This window comes from Drosophila ficusphila, unplaced genomic scaffold (genome assembly GCF_018152265.1).
Source record: "Drosophila ficusphila isolate 14025-0441.05 unplaced genomic scaffold, ASM1815226v1 contig_791, whole genome shotgun sequence".
In the NCBI taxonomy this organism is placed as follows: domain Eukaryota; kingdom Metazoa; phylum Arthropoda; class Insecta; order Diptera; family Drosophilidae; genus Drosophila; species Drosophila ficusphila.
The window spans coordinates 3214608-3233710 of record NW_025064737.1 but is presented as its reverse complement, the minus strand read 5'-3'; the positions used below and the strand labels follow the sequence as shown (position 1 = coordinate 3233710).

Genomic DNA, 19103 nt, shown 5'->3' with positions numbered 1-19103 from the left:
TACATTTTATTATCTCACGCTAATGGACAATTAAAGCGTCACACTCATATTAAATAAGAGGCGGAGATATATTCAGGTATCTTGTTCGGATTGCCTTGCTACGGTTTAGCCATAGTATGTTCTACTTTTATCGAGGCTTTAGGAACCAAAGGAAGTTGCATGAATCTGCAATTTAATGGGGTACAAGAGCTATTTCTCAAACCTTGCTTGTGTTCCACTGACTTTTTATTTGTTCTTTGTCTCGTTAAGCTGTGATTTAGGTTTATTTCGCTTGTGAGTAATTGGGAGTCGTTAAGTTCTCCGCCAACCGCAATCAGGGTTCCTTTGTGGCTGATGAGCAGAAGGTTAGCCGCGTGTGAAGTTCATCTGGCGATGCCCTGAACGATCGACTTGGAGCCATGCACCTCGGCTTGCAGGCAGTTGCGAAAATAGAATTGCCTAATTGCCTTTTACGGCACTCGCCAAGTGGGCAAACAAACCGAAGTCTTGCACAGAAGCCTCTCGGAGAAGAAGTCGGAGGAGGGAAGCCCAGTCGGTCAGTCAGCCACTATATACCATATATACCATATAATGTACTCGCATCGGCGAATTTGGAGATACCTCTGCTTGCGCAGAAGTCGACGGTTGAGGCGGGAGTTGAGTTCGGCTTGGTTTGCATCTCGTTTCATTTTCCGCCGCGATCTGCAGCTTTAGGGGCTTTAAAATCGGCGATCGACCGGCAACCAGCTCGCAGTTTAAGTTCTCGGCTTCGCGTAGACGGACGGTCGACTCTCCACTAAATAAAATTAAATAGCCTGTAGTCCTATCTTTCGATCCGTTGCGTGTGCTGCAGTTGATCTACGTACTCCGTAATTGGTTCTCAAGTGATTTTTCCACTCAAAATGATGAAGTCTGTGTGCCTTTTTGTGATCGTGATCCAAGCTCTTTGGATAGTTCAGGCTGAGACCCGTAAGTTGCGATAAGGATCCATAAAACTTAACTTTAATTGGAGTTTCTAGTGAAATGAATTTAGAGATGCTGTTTAAATATGAATAAATTAGCAGGTGTATATGAAGCTTCCTTGTTTTTTGCGATTGTTGCAGCATCTTAAAGCATCTACTAAGTGTCAGGGCAAATAGATTTACAGACTGGAGTAAAACAAAAACAAAACCACTGGTGAATGTAATACATTACACAAAAGTTTATGTGATTCTGAACATCTAAAGTTCTAAAGTTGTTTTTAACTTTGCGACCAGTGGTGAACTATTGATCTCTGAAACAATAAAGGTGTTGTAAATTCTTTTTTACGACGTTAACAAATAATTGGAAATCGTTTATACAGTAAAGGTTTTTTTTATATCTTACAGCTGTTAGTTAGCTTTGCTTAGCTAGTGAGTCACGTCATTATTAATAATGAAATTTCTTAGATATTCACTGCTTATTAGATCAGCCCAGTCACTAAAGACTTGTTGACTATTTAAGGTGGAATTAGCACTTTCATCGGCTCTTCACACCTTCCAATACAAAGAATGCAGTCGCATCTTCGGGAATATGTCAAGTGTCAAGTTTACCCCCAGTTGGCCAAATCCAGCCACTTGTCAAAGCGTTAATTGCCTGAGACGACACAGTTTTGTTTGACAAATGAGCGAAACAAAACCGAAAAGCGGGCCAAAAGCCAAAAGCCCGGCTTTTTCAGCCGACGACTGTCAACAGAAACAGCGGCTTCGCTTCCGCATCGCACTCGAGGCTTTGAATACGTAAATGTAGGCTCTCAAAATGCAGACTGTGAACCAAATCCATAGCTAATAACCGCGAGCCGTGGCCGTTGAACAGCCTTCAACTTGAAATTTTAATCGCTGCCGCTGCAGCTCGCCTTGCCATCGAATGGCGCTAATGAAATTGCCCAGCGGAGTGGTGGCGATAATGGTAAACCAGCTATAACCTTATGGCCACGAATGTGTGTCATGTGCCCCAGAATTGCGGCTACAACAGGTTCTAGAGGTGCACTTCTGGGCAACCTTGCCAAAGAAACCGAAACCGAATCTGAATCGAGATCTTGATTCCGATTTCGATCGCTCGGAGGCCGCGTGGCTTTGAGTTTATTTTCGAGCTCGTCTGCAGAGTCGATGAACTTTACAGGAATTAAATCGGCGGTTGATGTTGATCTTCCACTTTGTTGACACTTTTGAGTGGTTTTCTTTCGGCCGAATGCGAAAACAACATCAACAAATCAGTAACAAAGCCACGTTAATACAACGATCTATGAGATATCAGAAAGTACTTTAAAATGTCAATATAAAAATCTCTTTTATTGCGTTTTCGGTTTTGAATTTTATTTAGAACTGTTGGCTAAAGAGGTATTGTAAATTATATTTGATCCTATTTCTAGCAGTATCTGGTTTCATAAAAAAGGAAACTATAATTTTCATAACGTAAACATTTTGATCTTTGGGAATAGCTGTTATTTTAATTGTACTAAATATAATTGCTTCATATTTTAAAGCAATCGAAACCAATAAAACAATCTATAATTTAACAAATTTTCATGAGGACAGCTATATAACTAAGTTATAAACTAAATATATTTTCTTTTTTTTACAGCTGCGTATATCAAACAATGCCGGAGGGATGACCCCAAGTTGGTGGACTGTTTCATTGGAGCCATTGAACACCTGAAGCCCTACTTGGCCAATGGCATTGCCGATATTCAGGTAAGTGACTTTCGTCCCGAGTTTTTCTTTGCAAACAAGTTTGCAGTTGCGTAAGAAGCAAATGCAATGAAAGTCACTGGGACTTTCGCACTTGCATAATGAGTTTTCGCGGGAAAATACACCGGAAGTTGAATGGTGTACTCTATGCACAGTGGTGCAAAAAGCCAAAGAAATTCCAATTCATCCTCAATTAAAAACCATTTTGACAGAACTTTAGTAATGTACGAACTGACCAACTTGTCAGTTCTAATAAATGTTCTTGCTTATTACAAAATTGAGTGCTAGAAATAAATGGTAGTGAAATCAATCAATTTAACGTTGGGAAAAGATTAATGAATATTAATGATTTTTATTCAAACTGACTTACCAAAAAAATATATATTTGAGTCAGTGTTAATTAAAATAATTAAATTTTGGCATTATATTCTTATTGTTCTTATTGTAGTATCGACCGGTTTAAACAAATAATTTTCCTGTAATTATATCAAAATACCTGCAAATTATAGCACTCTAAAGACGAATAACAAATCAATTATGCAATTATTTTTCTGTTCCATCTCAATAATTAACTTCATTGCAAACTTCCTACCCAAACTATAATTCGCTCTGCAACGGCAAACAATATATAAAATAATTATTGAGTAAATCTTAATTACCCTCTCCGCCTTCCCTCATCAGCTGCCCTCTGTGGAGCCCTTCAAGATGGACACTCTGGCCCTGCAGCTGACGGAGGGGCCTCAGGGATACAAGATCACGCTGAAGAACATGGAGGCCTTCGGGGCGAGCAACTTCCAGGTGAAGTCCCTCAAGCTGAGCGAAGGCAGCGAGCCCTTCAAGGCCAAGATCGTGATGCCCAAGCTGAAGATCGAGGCCAAGTACACCAGCTCGGGGGTCCTGCTGATCCTGCCGGCCTCCGGAGGCGGGGACTTCCACGCCAACTTCGAGGGCGTGACCGCTGATCTCACCGGAAAGACATCGATTCACGCGGCCAAGGGCGGAAACTACCTGCACATCGATGCCCTCAGCTTGGTTTTGGACGTTAAGGACGTTAAAATGAGCATCTCGGGAGCGTTTAACAACAACCGTATTCTGCGTAAGAGTGCCTTAATCTTTTTTGTTACCAAGTATGCAAATTGAAACCCTTTTTCTTCTCTAGTGGAGGCCACCAATCTCTTCTTGCGCGAGAACTCCCAAGTCGTTTTGGAGGCCATGCAGGCGCAACTGCAGAAAAAGTTGGCCACTGAATTCGGCAAACTCGCCAACCAGCTTCTGAAGAACGTTCCTATCGAGCAATTCTACGTGGATTAAGCTTAAATATCCAAGATTCTAGTTCGTTAGCTTAAGATAATATGTATTTAGGTGTAAGCTACTCTGTAACGCTATGAACCAAGTATTAAAATGTATGTGGTGAAACTGTGAACCAATCTTTGAATCCTAAGCAAGGTAGATCGTTAAATCGATCATTTTAAGCTTTATTTTATGACTGTCCCTCAAGAACCCCTTAACACTCTTTTTGCCAGTTTATACGGTCAAGATCTAGATCGCTAGGCAAGATTATTTTATTGCCTGTCAAAGGTTTCTGGCAAATCATCTGGAAGACCCTAGTAACAGTGAACTTACAAATTGTACAACATTTCAATTTTGTATTACAGTAACTGGCACTTGGCAGATTTCTTTTTTTAGTGGCACATTTCTGAAAATCAAGAAAAACGATTTAATACGCGTTTGAAGGAGAGGAAAATAGACACTTTTCCCGGCTACAAGTTTTTTAGGACATTATTTTTAGGCTCGCCGGTGACATTATAAAAAATAATTTAAAGAAATTATTTACCGAAAATTCTACAGTGGCCTAACCCCTTAAGAAAGTCAGCATACCCCTTTTCTCTATAGGTATATTGCTTACTATAAGGCTATTACTATATAAGTGATATATACAGTGGACTCTCGTTAATTCAAACCTGCGATAATTCGAACCTCTCTATAAATCAAAGTTATCACGAGGTCCCTACGAAATCTCTTTATATTTCGAACTAAATCAATGCATTTTCATACACTTGGTAATTCGAACGAAAAAATCATTGATATTTAACAAAACCACGCGTTAATTCGAACTCATCAGCGTCTAACACTCGACAATTCAAAGTTGCAGAGAAAAAATTTTGCGACAAGTTCAAACTTGCCTTTGTTTTTGTTTTGATTATGTAGTTTTTGACGCACACACTTCTTACGAATTGGTTTGTGTAGTTATTCAGTTACTGTTACTCTTTCGTTGGTATGCATATTAAAAGTTAGTGTTAGCTATGAGCCCTAGAAAGTATAAAGAACCTTTGGCAGAGGTGTCAGTTAAGGAAGCAAGATCCTCATTTGATACCTTACAAAGCTTATGTCTACAAAATGAAAGTGATGAAAAAGTATTTCAGGCACTTTTTCTCTTAAAAAAGTTATTGAGCAGTGTGAGCAGCAGAATTGTGCTTTAAAGCAAGCCAGTATAACAAAGTTTTTTCGAAAATTTCGAACCATTTGATATTTCAAACACTCGATAATTCGAAATATTTCAAGAGTCCCTCGAGTTTCGAATTAACGAGAGTCGACTGTAGTATGTAATTGTTTTTGTGTGCAACGTCCAAAAACGATATTTAAATAATTCCTTAATAATGACGAAATGTCTTACTAATCTGACAAAGTGTCGGTACAAAAGATCAGTTTTAGCCCTTGCGTATAACATTTTTAATAAGCTAATAAATTGTTATATAGGGAAAAACACTTAATCTTTGCAAGTTTTGTTTCGCCTTGTTTTCTGATAACACAGGTCAGAAGTACAAATATCCAATTGGAAGTTGAACATTCCAATAATAAATTCTTATACCCTTCATACTTATTGGTGTAAATCAGACCAAAAATATACAAAAATACTCCTCGACTAAAAATACATTTTGTGTATGTATTAAGTAAACTCAAAGTCTTTGATTTTACACAATTTTTTCAAGTTGGCATATCCGAATTCTGTCAGTCCGAATTTTGAACTGAACAGTGGAACCTGATCTACCCGACATATGCCAGGGCTGCAGCACAGATTTACGTTTGATCATTCAGCGGATTAAGCTCCATAGATGGCGCTAAAGGTGCAAATACCAGCGGAAGAGAACAAAATCGGAATTTATTTTAAATATAAAACATCTTTCATTACTTCATACTTAACGCTTGAAATATGCAATAATATGTAATATTATAATGTTTTTTTTGGAAAAATGTTGGTTAGAGAATACCAATTTATTAACATTTTTTCCAAAATATAGCAAAAACGTAGTTATTATTAATCTAAAGATATTGTTTTAAAATATAGATTCTGCACTGTTTGATAAGAAATCGTGAATAAAGTTTTGTAATCCGAATAAATACAAAAAAAGGTACTTATTTTTGTACATATTTTAAACTTTTACTAAAGGGGCATCTGCCGGCGTGCTTCTGTTCCCATTTTCCAAAGAGTGCCTTACAAGAGTTCCGTAAGCAGGAAAATGTTATCCGGAACTAGTGTTTTGGAGGACATAAAAGTTCACCCATTTCAGTTCGTCAAATTGTACAGCTCTTGATACTTGGTTTTCTACATGACTTACAATTTACATAAATACATTTTTAGTATCTCATTTAAAAGTATCCATGGAAGTGCATCATGGAAACGAAAGCAATTTACGCCATCTAGCTGTGAACAATAATTTTGGGTTTCCCATATTTAGTATTTCTTGTAATTGTAATAATAATAATAATTATAATTGTAATAATTATGTTATATTTTTTTGCTGTTAGCTCTTTAAGGAAGAGACTATTTTTAGTGTAAGCACATTGTGAATACTGCAGATTTTTAAGATTTTACAACCCTTTAATAAATGCGATTTAGATATAGATAAATTCTGAAACGAAATGAGTAGAGCTAAAAACAGAATTCTCCAACGCCCTTCTACAATAATATTTTAATATATTTTCTTGTATTTTATACAAATACAAAAATCGAATAGTGTCATTGTTACGGGGTGTGGAAAAAATATAATTTTTGTCTACATCTTAACAAGGAATACATCCTGGGTATTGACAAAACAACATTCAAGAAGTTGTTTCAAACGAAACATTTACGTCGAACGTGAATAGATGGCGCTTTAATAGTTGTTAATTTTATGTTAAACCTTAAAGTTTTAACACTGCTCATTGGGCCAGAAATTTAAAACCAAAAACCTGTTTCCCAGAAGATCCAAACGGGAAACTATTTTTGACTCTTTTCTTTAAGATTCGTTGTTTCATAAACCTACGAATATATGTATTTTTTGGGGGGACTTGTCATTAATCATCTCATCAAAAGTATGAGTTTAGTTTCCTTTATTTAGTTTTTCATTTAAATAAAAACTTTTTTATTATAACTAGAATAACGTCTAGGATTATTTTTTTAAACTCCGTTTTCTTATTTGTTATATGAATTTAAATTCTCGCGCCAAAGTATGCAATCTTAATTTGTTGAATGTATTTTAGTATTAAATTAGGAAATATAGGAAGTGCAGCACACTTTTAGGTCAATAAAGTTAATCAAAATCCCAATACCAGTTTTGCACATTTTCAATAAATAGCAGTTGATCCTACAAAATTTCCATCAGCTACTTAAATTTTATTTAATTCTTCAACAGATTGGTATACCTTATGTCGATTAAAGATATAAGAAACACACTGTTCATTCCTACATACATTATAACGAAATATACAAAATCAAATAGAATATGAATCAATTAAAATTAATTCTATTAATCCAAACCTATAAGCAAGATACATAAGTGTTAGTAAATGGATCTTACAACTGTAAAATTTCTTTAGAGCTTGAATTCTTTGTTTTTGTAAGCAATCTTTGATTTATTATTTGTTTCAAGCCCTTATATGATCTACGCTCTTATTCTACGCTATATGTATCGTACGTACTTCTAAAAAAACATTCAAAACAATTGGGTTAGCTCCGTTTTCCGTAAGTAAAAAAATGGTATATTTGTGTGTATAAAACATCTTAGGAAGCATAATTTATTGCAAAGAATCATAACAATATTTTTTAGATTTAATTTTGAACGAGCAATAGGTGGCGTTTACATCGTGAAAACGCTTTGAATTAAATACTTTCGTCAAAAATATTTCAGCTGAGCTTGGTGTAATAATACATAGATGGCGTTGTACGACTTGACATTCATATAATTTTGCAATACGAGTTAAATTCCAGGCCATATTTTTCATTATATTTTATATACTATTTTTAAAAAAACATTCAAATTGTTGTGAAGGGCAGCACTAAAATTTGTAACTTTATTTGTTTGTTCAATATGCTTATTTAAAAAGTTTTTAGCTTTGATTAAATCTAGTAATATACAATTCTTATAACATATGTATGCATATTTTTAAAAACATTTTTATTCTGATAAGAGTACAACAGAAAATATATTAAGATTAGATTTATATAAGATGAGATTTTTGTATAACGGTTTGTTGGTTGGTTGATGGAATCAAGTTTCCAACTTGAATTGGGTATAACGTAAGAAAGCGACACCTGTCGTCGTAATTTTAAGTTAGGGCAATTGTATAAGTTAAGGCAATTTTAACTTATAACAATCTGCTCTTATATTTGTTCCGTTTTGTCATACGCACGATTTTTATTGCCTGCTTTTTGACACAATTTTGAATACTTTGCTGCTGCCAACTCGCTTTAAGCTACGGAAGCGCAAGCGTATTTGTAAATCTGGCCTCAATTATGTAAAAAATTCGTTTGGATATTCAGTGTAAAATTCCCTTTCGAATTCTGATTTACTATGATGTCAGCTGTTACCTTAGACCCCATAAATGACATATAATCTGGATGGGCACCACCATCTGAATAGATACAGATCGTTTGTCTCTTTCTATGTAAACTGTCTGTCTAAATGTAAAGATCGAATAACTTATATAAAATCATGAAACAAAATGAATTCTAGAAAAAGCAGACGACTACATATATCAAATAGCTGACAGAGTCGATTTTTTTTATAGTTTATTGCTACTAAACCAATCAATCCAGAAAAATTAAAAATGAATTATAAATTATATGAATTAGATATTGTTAACATTTATACTACATTTAAAAAAAATGTTTTTAGTGCGTTGAGATTTTTTCTAAAACTTCCCGCATTCGAGATGAAAAGGAGGATGCTGTGCATCATCACTTCAAATGGTATCCAATTTTGTATATTTAAAGGAAATAATAAGCTGTGAAAAATATCTTTATTAATTATTTTTTTTATTCATCAATGGTCGTAATGGTCGCCTTGGCTTGTAGTTTTTTATACCCTTGACGAGGGTATATAATTTGCAACGCAGTAAAGGAGACACCTCAGACCCCACAAAGTATATATATTCTAATCGAACTGGATGTGCATGTCTGTACGTTTGCCTGCCTGGATGTTTCTATGTAAATTAGTCTTTTAGTTTAAATATTAACCCGTTCAAATGTTAGCAATAGTTGTATAGCTATTACACGCAGTATTTAAGTCTAAACGGACCGGTCCGGACGACTATGTTGGATAGCTCCCATGGGAGTGATCGAAAAAATATAAAGAAGCCGCTTGTATTTATCATGTGCATGCTTTTTAATCATGCAGGTTTTCTCTAGACTTTATTCTTACGACTCTTGAATTTCGATTCAAAGTTCATGAAAGTAGGATGATATCAAGTCGATATGATACAACGGGGTCAAAATTTTTTTTCATTCTCTCCGGCCCGTTCCGACTCATATACTGCGTGCAATAACTACACAAATTTGGTAAAGTTTCTGCAAGATAGCTTTAAAACTGAGAGACTGGTTTACATGGAAACAGACAGACGTACAGAAGTACAGACATATTTCGATTCAGATCGTGATGCTGATCAAGAATATACATACTTTATGGGGTCTGAAGTGTCTCCTTTACTGCGTTGCAAACATCTGACTGAAGGGTATAAACATCTGCTCTGCAAGGGTATAAAAATAACTAAAAGTAACGTCCATATTTGGATATCGGCGGAAAATATGCAATATAATTTAGTTTTATGCTTTTGAGATTTTCAAACAAATATAAAAGAAAAGCAGCATACCTTTAGGCATTTTAAGGCTCATCAATATATCTTGACTTCAGTGAAATCAAAGTAAAGCCGAGTCGGCAGGTAAAGAAATTAGTTCATTTATAAAATAATTTCATTAAAAAGAATTTTAATCGATTGGGTGGATTTTTAGAAAACTATTGGGACATACAAGATTAGATTAGATTATTAGATCATTAGCATATTTTATTTATAAATGCTGAAAGCTTCGGAAACAATTCATGTTGTTAAAACAACTACAACGTCAAAATATTTTAAAAACAAACAAGAAAGGAAGCTAGCTTTGGCAAACCGATTGGTTCGATTCTCACAACTTTGCGTAAAAGCTTACTTCATAAATAGCACTTACCAATTTTTTCGCTAATTCATCAATTAAAAAAAAGTGCTATTACTTGCAAATCTGTAATGAGATTTCTGAAGACGTATCGTTTGTTTAAAGCAAAATATAGAAATATTTTTTATATTCGTACCTCCCAAAGAATCAGAATGGGTTTTACCTCTGTAAAGCAACCCATTTGGAAAGTTTGTCAAGTAAAAGAGTGTTTTCGAATGCGTGGTTCAAACTTGCAATATACTCTCCTTTCGAAGACAAAAGTATGTTTCGTCGGCACAAGTGCAGATTACAACCTAAGACAACGGTAGTCCACCAGCTTGTGGGTTTTGCCGCATTCGGCAAGAAATCTGCAAGGCGCCAAGAAATCTGCGAGGAAGCGGACCGACTCCAAATGTCATGCCTGCATCTGCCGCGCGAAGGGAAAACCGTCTGGCGGCTGAAGGAAGTGCAGATCTAAGTGAATTGTCGTGTTGACAATCCCGAACACTGAGCGCTGAGTAAAAGTTAATATGCTCGTGCTCGGCACTCAAGTATTTAAACATTTGCCCGCCTGTAATTCGAGCCGCATGCAAGTGGAGATGCGCCCCGTCCGAGGGAAAGCCAGTGTATCTGTGTATCTGTGTATCTGCGTATCTGGGCGATGCACAAAGTCCTGGGAGATGGCATGTTCGGCATGCGTGCTTGTTTGTATCTTTAAGATACTTTTGCTGTTCGGCGCAGACGCTGCGCTCCACACACACTTTATTTATTGTATAAACAATTTCGTGACTTTGTTGTTTATTTTCCATCGCATTTTGTTGCACCGCTCGTTCGACACACATAATGGATGTCTGCGGCAGTCAGCGGTTAGCTACACGGAGAGAAACTGGAGAGGCAAACATATTTCCGACACATTTTCATAGCTTAAAAACTGGGTTTAATGTTGATTTAATTGTTCCCTTAACTATATGATTATATTGCATTATCATTTCCTATGTAAGCACTCTTTTCAGTTGCTTATAGTTACTAAGCGTTTTTCAATTAGGTTATAACTACAAATTCCAGCAAAATGTCAATTTAATGAAAGCGCAGTTATGCCTTTGTTTGACACTTTTCTGTGAAGATCAAATGAAAAATTCTGTAAAATATAAATTAAAGTAATGTGTACTTCTATCTTAATTCAACCCTACTTAAACTTGTTAGGTGTACAATCATGAGTATACAGATATAAAAGTAAATTTTTCAGTTCAGTTTTGCTTTATATAAAAAATGGATATATATTCTATCCAAGTGCATGAGGAGACCCTAAGATAATCGGGGGCATCTATTGACTGCCGGAGTCTCGACATGTTCGAATGCATCGCGACCGATTGGTAAAAATGGCTAGGCAAATATGCAGGAAACTTCACTTTCCTGGCACTTTCTGCCCGAACTGCCTACTACTAATTTGTGTTTGGCACTTGGCTGTATCGCTTTTTGAAGTCTTCGCGCTGGCCGTGATGGAACCAGCCTAAAAAAACACGGCACGCATCTTCGGCTTGTGTAAATACTCCGGCAGAGCAATAAGCCGGAGACGAGAAGCGAACCCCCGGGAAGCGAGCGAGCGGAAGGAGAAGAGTGTTCGAGTGTTTTCTTTATAAACAGAAAACTTAATGATGTTGATTTAGTAGAACAGACAACCCAGATCGCCTCTCACTCGCCTGGTATTTTCATAATATGTATGGCACAATATGATTGGGTGTTTGTGCTCTTCGCTCAACACTTTACAAATTTTGCCCGGCCAAAGTAAACGTCAGCGGCTCCAAGCTCCAAGCTCCGAGCCCCCCCGTTCCCCACTCCACATCACGATGTTCTCCGTCAGTCAACATGATTTGCAAGATATACAAATTCATTCAGCGCCGACGAAGACCCGACTGAAGATGAAGTTGAATCTTGGGCCAAGACGGCGACGGAGACCACGACTTCGTTCTGGCCCGCATGTCTGCTTCATTAACACGTCTTTAGAGCCCGGCTACGAGTATCGGGCCCTTGCCCCCGAGTACCCTGTCTTATTTGCTTGAGAAGGAGTGCTCACAACCAGCCAGTGGGTTGGCCATCAGCGTGGGTGGAAGCTCTTTTAATTGCAATTTGGCATGCTATATAAGAAAGCGTTTAGAGATTTTAATTTCCCTATGTATTTATTTAGCATTTTTCATCTATTGAACTTGTAGATGTTATAACGCATAATTATACTTTTCCTTGCTTAGAATTAGTTTATATAGAAATACCGATAAAAACAAATGTAAACAGGATAGTTTTCCCAACAATTACCTTGTATCCCAGTCAAGGGTATTTCAGAGTCGGTTCCAATTTTACCCACCTGGCTAACCATTCCCCTGCGAACCTCTCAGCTCTCAGGTGTAAATTGTTTCCCTCTCCCTTTCCTGCGTCCTTGCCCGCATCATTGTTTTCGGGCGAGCCTGTTTGCGTCTGTGTGAGTATCTGTGTTCCCTTTTGCTCTTGTGTGGGTGCACTCCGCTCGTCTGTGTGTGTTTGGTGTGTCAACACAGGAGAAGCGAGAATTTAGAGCCGCGGCCGCAATTAGTTGGACCGCACTAAAATATGATTAGTACCCCTTTCCCATTTCGCACCTCCCCCGGTTTCCCTTCCTCGGATTTCGAGTCTTCTTTTGTTGAACTCGGCTCTGCAACAATAATGCTCACGTAAACAAGTCGGCACTTCAGAAATTCCTTATAGCCTCTATAGGTGGCAAGAAGAAACTGCGTTAATTAGAGCCAGGAAAATACCTCGGAAAAAGTTTGCTGGCCGTGAATAATCGATGCGATGCGTGATAGCATGCCGTTCAACCCTCAGATAGGAATTATTATCCTACTGACGATCTGCAGCTGCCAGATCCTTTCTTCCAAAAATAAGGAGTGGATAGAGAACCTGTCCTGTAAACATTGATTCTATAGTTAGAAAAGTTGCAATAGTAGAGCTACATTTAATAACCTATTTCATTATTAATGTTTTCTGAGTTAATGGATTGAATAAGACATCCAAATTTATATAAATCCGAAACGATATAAAATACTTGCATCACTGTAAAGAAGATAAAAATGTGTGTTTGTGAAGGTAAAGGAACGACCCACATAATTAAACTCGGTTGAAGGAAATTGGACTGGAAATCGTTGATGCGATGTGTCAGAGTAAATCGCCATCAGTCAGAACGGTTCTTGGATTTGAAATTGAATTGTTTTCAGTGGAACTTCGGCACGCGGCTGAAGTCTGAAAAGTTGTCGGAAGGCGCAGTTGGTCGTCCTTTATACTCCGTCCTTTGTCGTTCGTCCTTCACCCAGCCACGTCAGTGGCTTGGAAATAATTTCGCATCCCCGGACAGGCCAAGGCATTCCAGCACTTGCATTGCCGTCTAAAAGCGGGGCTTTGTGCCAGGAAGTTTGCCTTGGCCACCTTTTGTTGGCTGCCTCCGCCTGCGAGTGACATTAGTCGTGCAATAAGCAGACAGGCCCCAGTGACACATGTTTCCCAGGCCGAGGTCCGTGACTGCTCCTGCTCCTGCTCCTTATTCCTCTACTGCTATTACTTGAGTTTCCCTCACCTTCTGCCAGCTGGGAAACTGGCAAAGTTTTCCAGCTTGGCATGCCAGACACGTTGACAAAAGACGACAACGTTGCCAGCGACGACGTAGACGAATTTATGCTAATCAGCTCAGATGCTCGGATGCTCGGATCCCTGGAACCATGGAACCCTGGATGCCTGTCCCCCTGGATTTTGGCCACGAGGGTTGGTCGGCCATTTCGTGGCAAACTGGGGCATGGCAAATTAATTTGATTGTCGGGCACGATGAGATTACTCAGATAGCTAAGCTCACCTTAGAGCGAAAGGGTTCGTTTGGCTCGGAATTAAATTCCGGTTCCGGTAGGCGGCATGAAATACTCAGGATCCTGACATGCGGGTAACAATTACTTCGATTTGCAACGCTTCAGATAAAATGTTCATGCCAACCAACAAATATTCTTCTTTAGCGTTTGCACCTGCTCTTTATCGCAAAAGGGTTTGTAACTTTCAACTAAATGTTCACCTTCAGCAGCCATCAGTTGCTAGATTATACTCCCTTGCCTTATTTTGAATTAATCAAGCCATTAAAGCTAGAAAGTATTTCAGCAAGCCCAAAGTGTAGATTAAACGGTATCACAGTTTGCTTTATAGAATATTTAATATTCTCTGATTAATCCGAGAACAATAAAACAGCCTTTCCAATGTAGAAGTTATCTAACTTTAGAAGTTATCTAACACCCACAACTTCTCCGATTTCCCCGTATGATTTCACATTCCAAAAAGCTCCTTAGTTTGCTTCAGTAAATGTCCTTAACTACAAAATTGTTTACACATAAGTCTGGCTTAGGGCTTTCCTTATGCCAACTTACGTACCGCCCTCGTTTGTCGCGTCGCCTGTCCCATTTGATCGCTACCTTTGCCTGTTGACTGGCAAATTATAATGAGGCATGTTGGATGGGCCTTGGATTTGGATGGGGAGTTGAGAGAGGGAGGGGGAGGGGGAGGGGTTTCTCTGCTGCAGACAATTTGCAGCATACTACAATAGTTGCCTGGCAGCCGTCAAATCCACTCAGCGCACACTTCACGCACCAATTAAGTTCAATTTTCGATAGAATAACAAAACGCGCTCCGCACTCGCAGCCCTCAGCCCTCATCCCCTGATCCCCTCAAACTCCATCTGGGGAATTTTCCTGCCCTTGGCGGGCATGGAAATTGACATCATTTGCTGTTAAAAATGTGTCGAGGGTGCTGCGCTCACAATTACGTGAGTGGCGCATCCGATTCGATCTGGGTTCGGAATCGGAATTGGAATAGGAATCGGAATTATCCGGGAGTGAGGACTGCATCTGTTTACGGCGGAGAGCCAGCGGGCGGCATTATAAGCACATTAAATTCCGGAGGCACAGCCGGAGCATGTCTGAAATGCCGACGACTTTCGGGCGGAGGGTCGCAAGTGGGTTTTATGTGCCTGCCATATTATTGAATATCATTAGGGGCACTCGTACGCACTCCCCCCACCCTTAACCCCGTCGAACGTGAGGTCCTGTCCCGGGGTCGATATCCACGAACCGTCGAACTGAATGTCAAATCAATGCGGGGGGCGGAACTGAAAAGTCTGCGTCTGGACTCAAGGCGACTGCGTTTAGTGGTTTAATTTTTATTTTTATGGTGCAGTTTTATGGCGGCCCTTTCTTCAGAGCACACAGCATTGTCCCATATGACAAGGCCGCACTAAGCGAAATGATTGCTTTACAATGTTGAGCCAAGTCCAAAGGTCTAACAAAAGATTTTGTTGCGAATAGGAAAAGGAGAACGATTTTAGTTTTATCGGGAATACCTTAAAAAATAACCAAGTAAATTAACATTCATTAAAATACTTTTATTTACTTGAAAATTTAAATTAGTCAGCATTATTTAAAACCTTAATATGGCAAATCGAAATCCAATTAACTGGCGCTGTCTTGTATCCCCAATAATTGCTGGTGTAATGTGTAGTTTTGGATTTTTTGCATACCTGCATCTTTTGAGTTCTTTTTTAGTTTGCACATTACTTTTCATTCAAATAAATAAATATCAAGTTAATGCTGTCGAGTTTTTCCCAGTGCATGTAAAAGAGGAGCGGGTATGGTAAGAAGTTGCCTTTCAAGTGCGGCCCCGGCACAATGTGTTTTTTATGGGCTTCTGGGGCTCCGTTTTATGTTTCATCTTTTAAGTGCCCCTCGTTTGTTGCGGGTCTTAAGCAGCCTCTCCTCATTCGGCGAGTACTTTTCTGGCTTTTGTCATTAATGTGAGTTTTTCCCCGTCCCGCCCCATAATTGCTACATTTTGTGTGCTGTTTTGCCTCGACTGCGGCCATTCTGCTCGGGCTCATTAGTCGCAGCTCAACTCAACTCAGCCGAACCGAACTGAACTGAACGGAGCGGAGCGGAGCTGAAGTCTCAAGGATGCGAGATGTCTGATCGGAGCTGAATGGATTTGTGTGCGGATTTCATATTCATAAGGCACATTCATCCGCCGGACTAATTAAACTTTTGCCGCCGCTCGCTGGGAACCAGCCAACTGCTTAAATATTCCCCAGGCAGGCTCACTACACTCCATGAATGGCTAATTAGCAGTGGGGAGACAAAACCAGACTCCGGCATCGGCAAATTGCCTAATCATGATTTTTGCATAATTTTTTAAAAGCTTCTCCGTCCGCCGTCGCCGCCCGCCGACCGCAGTTGAAAGTTGAAAGGCTTTCATCCCTTGAAGGTTTCGCATCCGTCGGGAAAATCCTTTGTCCGTCCATCACTGCCGTGTGGCATTATTATTATTAATAAGAATCCCCGACTCGAGGCCGGCTAAGCCCTGCCGATCCGTAACCGAATCAGACAAGCTGCAGAATTTACAAAATTAATTTATGACACGCCGCGGCACATTTTCCATTTTCCATGCGCACACAAAACGTGCTGCGATTTTTATCTGCACCCAGGCCGCTTTTCCCCCGCTCCCCGCTCCCCTCGTACCTATTATTTTTAATCCATTAAACAAATGCCACGTTACGAGGCCGTTGCTTCGTGTCCGTTATCAGCCGGGAAATGGAAAATGGTATATGGGAAATGGGAAACGGGAAACGGGCGAAAGGGTCTTCGATTCGTCGCTAGAGCAATGGGGCTCCCAGCGAGGGTAGATCTAAACGAACGCCTCCGCCTCGGGCAATGCAATCGGAGAGTTTTCCCGCTCTTCCGACTCCCCTCACGCTGGCCTATCATGCTCGGCGTGATGGAAAGGTAGAAAACAGCCTAATGGCATTTGCAGCAATCATTAATATCAATCGCGACAGACACTCGTATCGATCCGCTTGTCCACATGTGGGATTGTCCAGATGCAGTCTACTGTGACTTCGTCTAGGGTTTCCTCATCTCACACTTGAGATAATGGAAAACCAGGTCTATTCTGTCCTTCTTACTAAGTGTTCATAGGGGGTTTGGTTCTGTGTAGGGTTTCGTCTTCTGAGAATGCCGTGCTCGGCACTTGAGAACTGATTACCGATGACGATGTAATCGCACAATGGAAAGATTTACTTACTATTCAAGAATTGTAAAGATGTTTTTTTCATAGTAGCCAGGAGCTAATGAACTGAACAACGTCTACGAAACCATTGCTTGCTGCCCTAAAAAACATTTATGATCAAAATAATCCCATTAAACCAAGAATTGCGAATGGGTAAGCTGGGTTTGTATCCATTTTATGTGTCTTTTACTTAAAGTTGTTATAAGTTCTACAGTAAAATATAATAAATAAATATAATTCTGTAAACTTATAAATGAAAAAACTTAAGATTTAAAACTAAATCCAGGCTAAGGACACAGTCTTATAGTGCTAACTAAAGTATATTATATAATAATATAGGTATTTAGCAAACTTTGTGTCATTTCGATACAAATGTGCATTCATGCAATACATGTGTGCCAGGTTGATTAGGATTTTGCATCTTACGCACCGACTAAGCCAATCTGAGTGCCTTTTGCTTGTAGGTCAGGATTACTTACCTGATTATATTCGAAAACATCCCTCGCAGTCGTCAAGGCGTGTATTAAGATGCTCTTGTTTTTTTTTAAGTTTGTGTTCATAGCGTTGGGGTCTCGAAAAATGCAGCTTGTACTCACCTTCCCCCTTTCTTCACCCCAACTAGTTTCGGTTCCCACACACAAATGCCTGGTTATCAAAGCATTTTCCTCGGATTTAAAGCTCATAACGATTCACAGCTCAGTGACCAAAGAGCTCTGAAAAGGCAGAAGCACAAAAGCCACTCTGCGGCACTTCCTTCCCTCCCTCCTCTGCTCAGATCTCCCCCTACTATATAGCATATAGCATATAGCAATAGCAGAGTGCCTCCCCCGAAGTCGCCCGACTTCCCCGGAGCGAAAAAAATCCAGGCGAACAAAGCAATTTTGTGGAATTACAAGAGCGTCTCTAATTGTTAAGTAAGCATAATGTGTGCAACATATGGCCGAGAGACTTGGCCGGACTTTGACAGGCCCCTCCCCCCTCCTTTCTCCTCCTTTCCCCCTCCTTCCCCTCCCCCTTATTCGTTCTGGGATGTGCTTGGGAAATTATGGCAGCGACAGCCTGCAGGGCACCAAAAAAAATGAAAAAAGAAAGGAACACAAATATCCAAACTGGAACGGGGGGCACAAATAAATTGGCAAAACGCTCGCAAAAAAGATCTCTGCGCTGTGTGTATATTAAAAGATATGTCAGCCATAAAAAGTGCTTACAAAAATATTTTATTGTGCATGTGGCGAGTCAACAAACTGTGCACTAGGAGTACGTCTCCGGGTCCCGAGGAAGGGCAAGTGCCGGGATGAAAGCTGTTTCCACAATGGGGCGCATTCAGATGGAGTTTTTGTGCCCTCCGCGCCAACTGGAGCTCATTAAAGCTAAATAAAAGCATTGAACTGTGCAAACTCCCAGAATCCGGACAAGGGGCCGACTTCTATCACAAGATGCAGGGCAGAACAAACAAGTGAGATTGGGATGGCTATGTCATCATCACATCCTCTGCTGCGAGATGATACTCATAACTCATTCCGAATAAATTTTGTATACATTTCAGTTTTTTGTTGAGTTCCACTGATGCAAATTAGGTAGTTCAAAAAGTTATGGCTCCTAGATGACTTGAAATTTGGATCCTCGATTTAGAATATAAGTGGATTTAAGGGGGGATAAGGTTTTGAATTCCAAAAAGTGAAAAGTGCGATTTTAGCTCAAAAATCGCTGTAAATTTATTTTTTAAAAATGAAAAAAAAAAAAAAAAACTCTTCCTGATTACCTGCGCATTTATGTGGAGAATTTGTGTTAAAAATTTGAAAGATTTACATAAATCGATTTAAAATATTTTTATACGTCAAAATACGTCCAAATTCAGT

The 19103-nt window shown here is 39.2% G+C and overlaps 1 protein-coding gene across 1 annotated transcript; it reads left to right on the top strand.

The window, feature by feature from the left end:
- Positions 1-727: 727 nt before the first annotated feature.
- On the top strand, positions 728-4110 carry LOC108090088. The gene is made up of 4 exons (XM_017188589.2): positions 728-948; positions 2581-2690; positions 3369-3783; positions 3847-4110. Exons 1-4 carry the CDS (start codon positions 882-884, stop codon positions 3996-3998), a joined length of 744 nt encoding a protein of 247 aa, XP_017044078.1. The 5' UTR covers positions 728-881; the 3' UTR covers positions 3999-4110.
- Positions 4111-19103: the final 14993 nt, after the last annotated feature.

What these genes read in the sequence shown, in the direction of transcription:
- LOC108090088 (XM_017188589.2), top strand. Translation starts at nt 882, where the DNA reads ATGATGAAGTCTGTGTGCCTTTTTGTGATCGTGATCCAAGCTCTTTGG. An exon ending in GATAGTTCAGGCTGAGACCC is followed by an intron (nt 949 to 2,580) that starts GTAAGTTGCGAT and finishes TTTTTTTTACAG; the next exon opens with CTGCGTATATCAAACAATGC. An exon ending in ATGGCATTGCCGATATTCAG is followed by an intron (nt 2,691 to 3,368) that starts GTAAGTGACTTT and finishes TTCCCTCATCAG; the next exon opens with CTGCCCTCTGTGGAGCCCTT.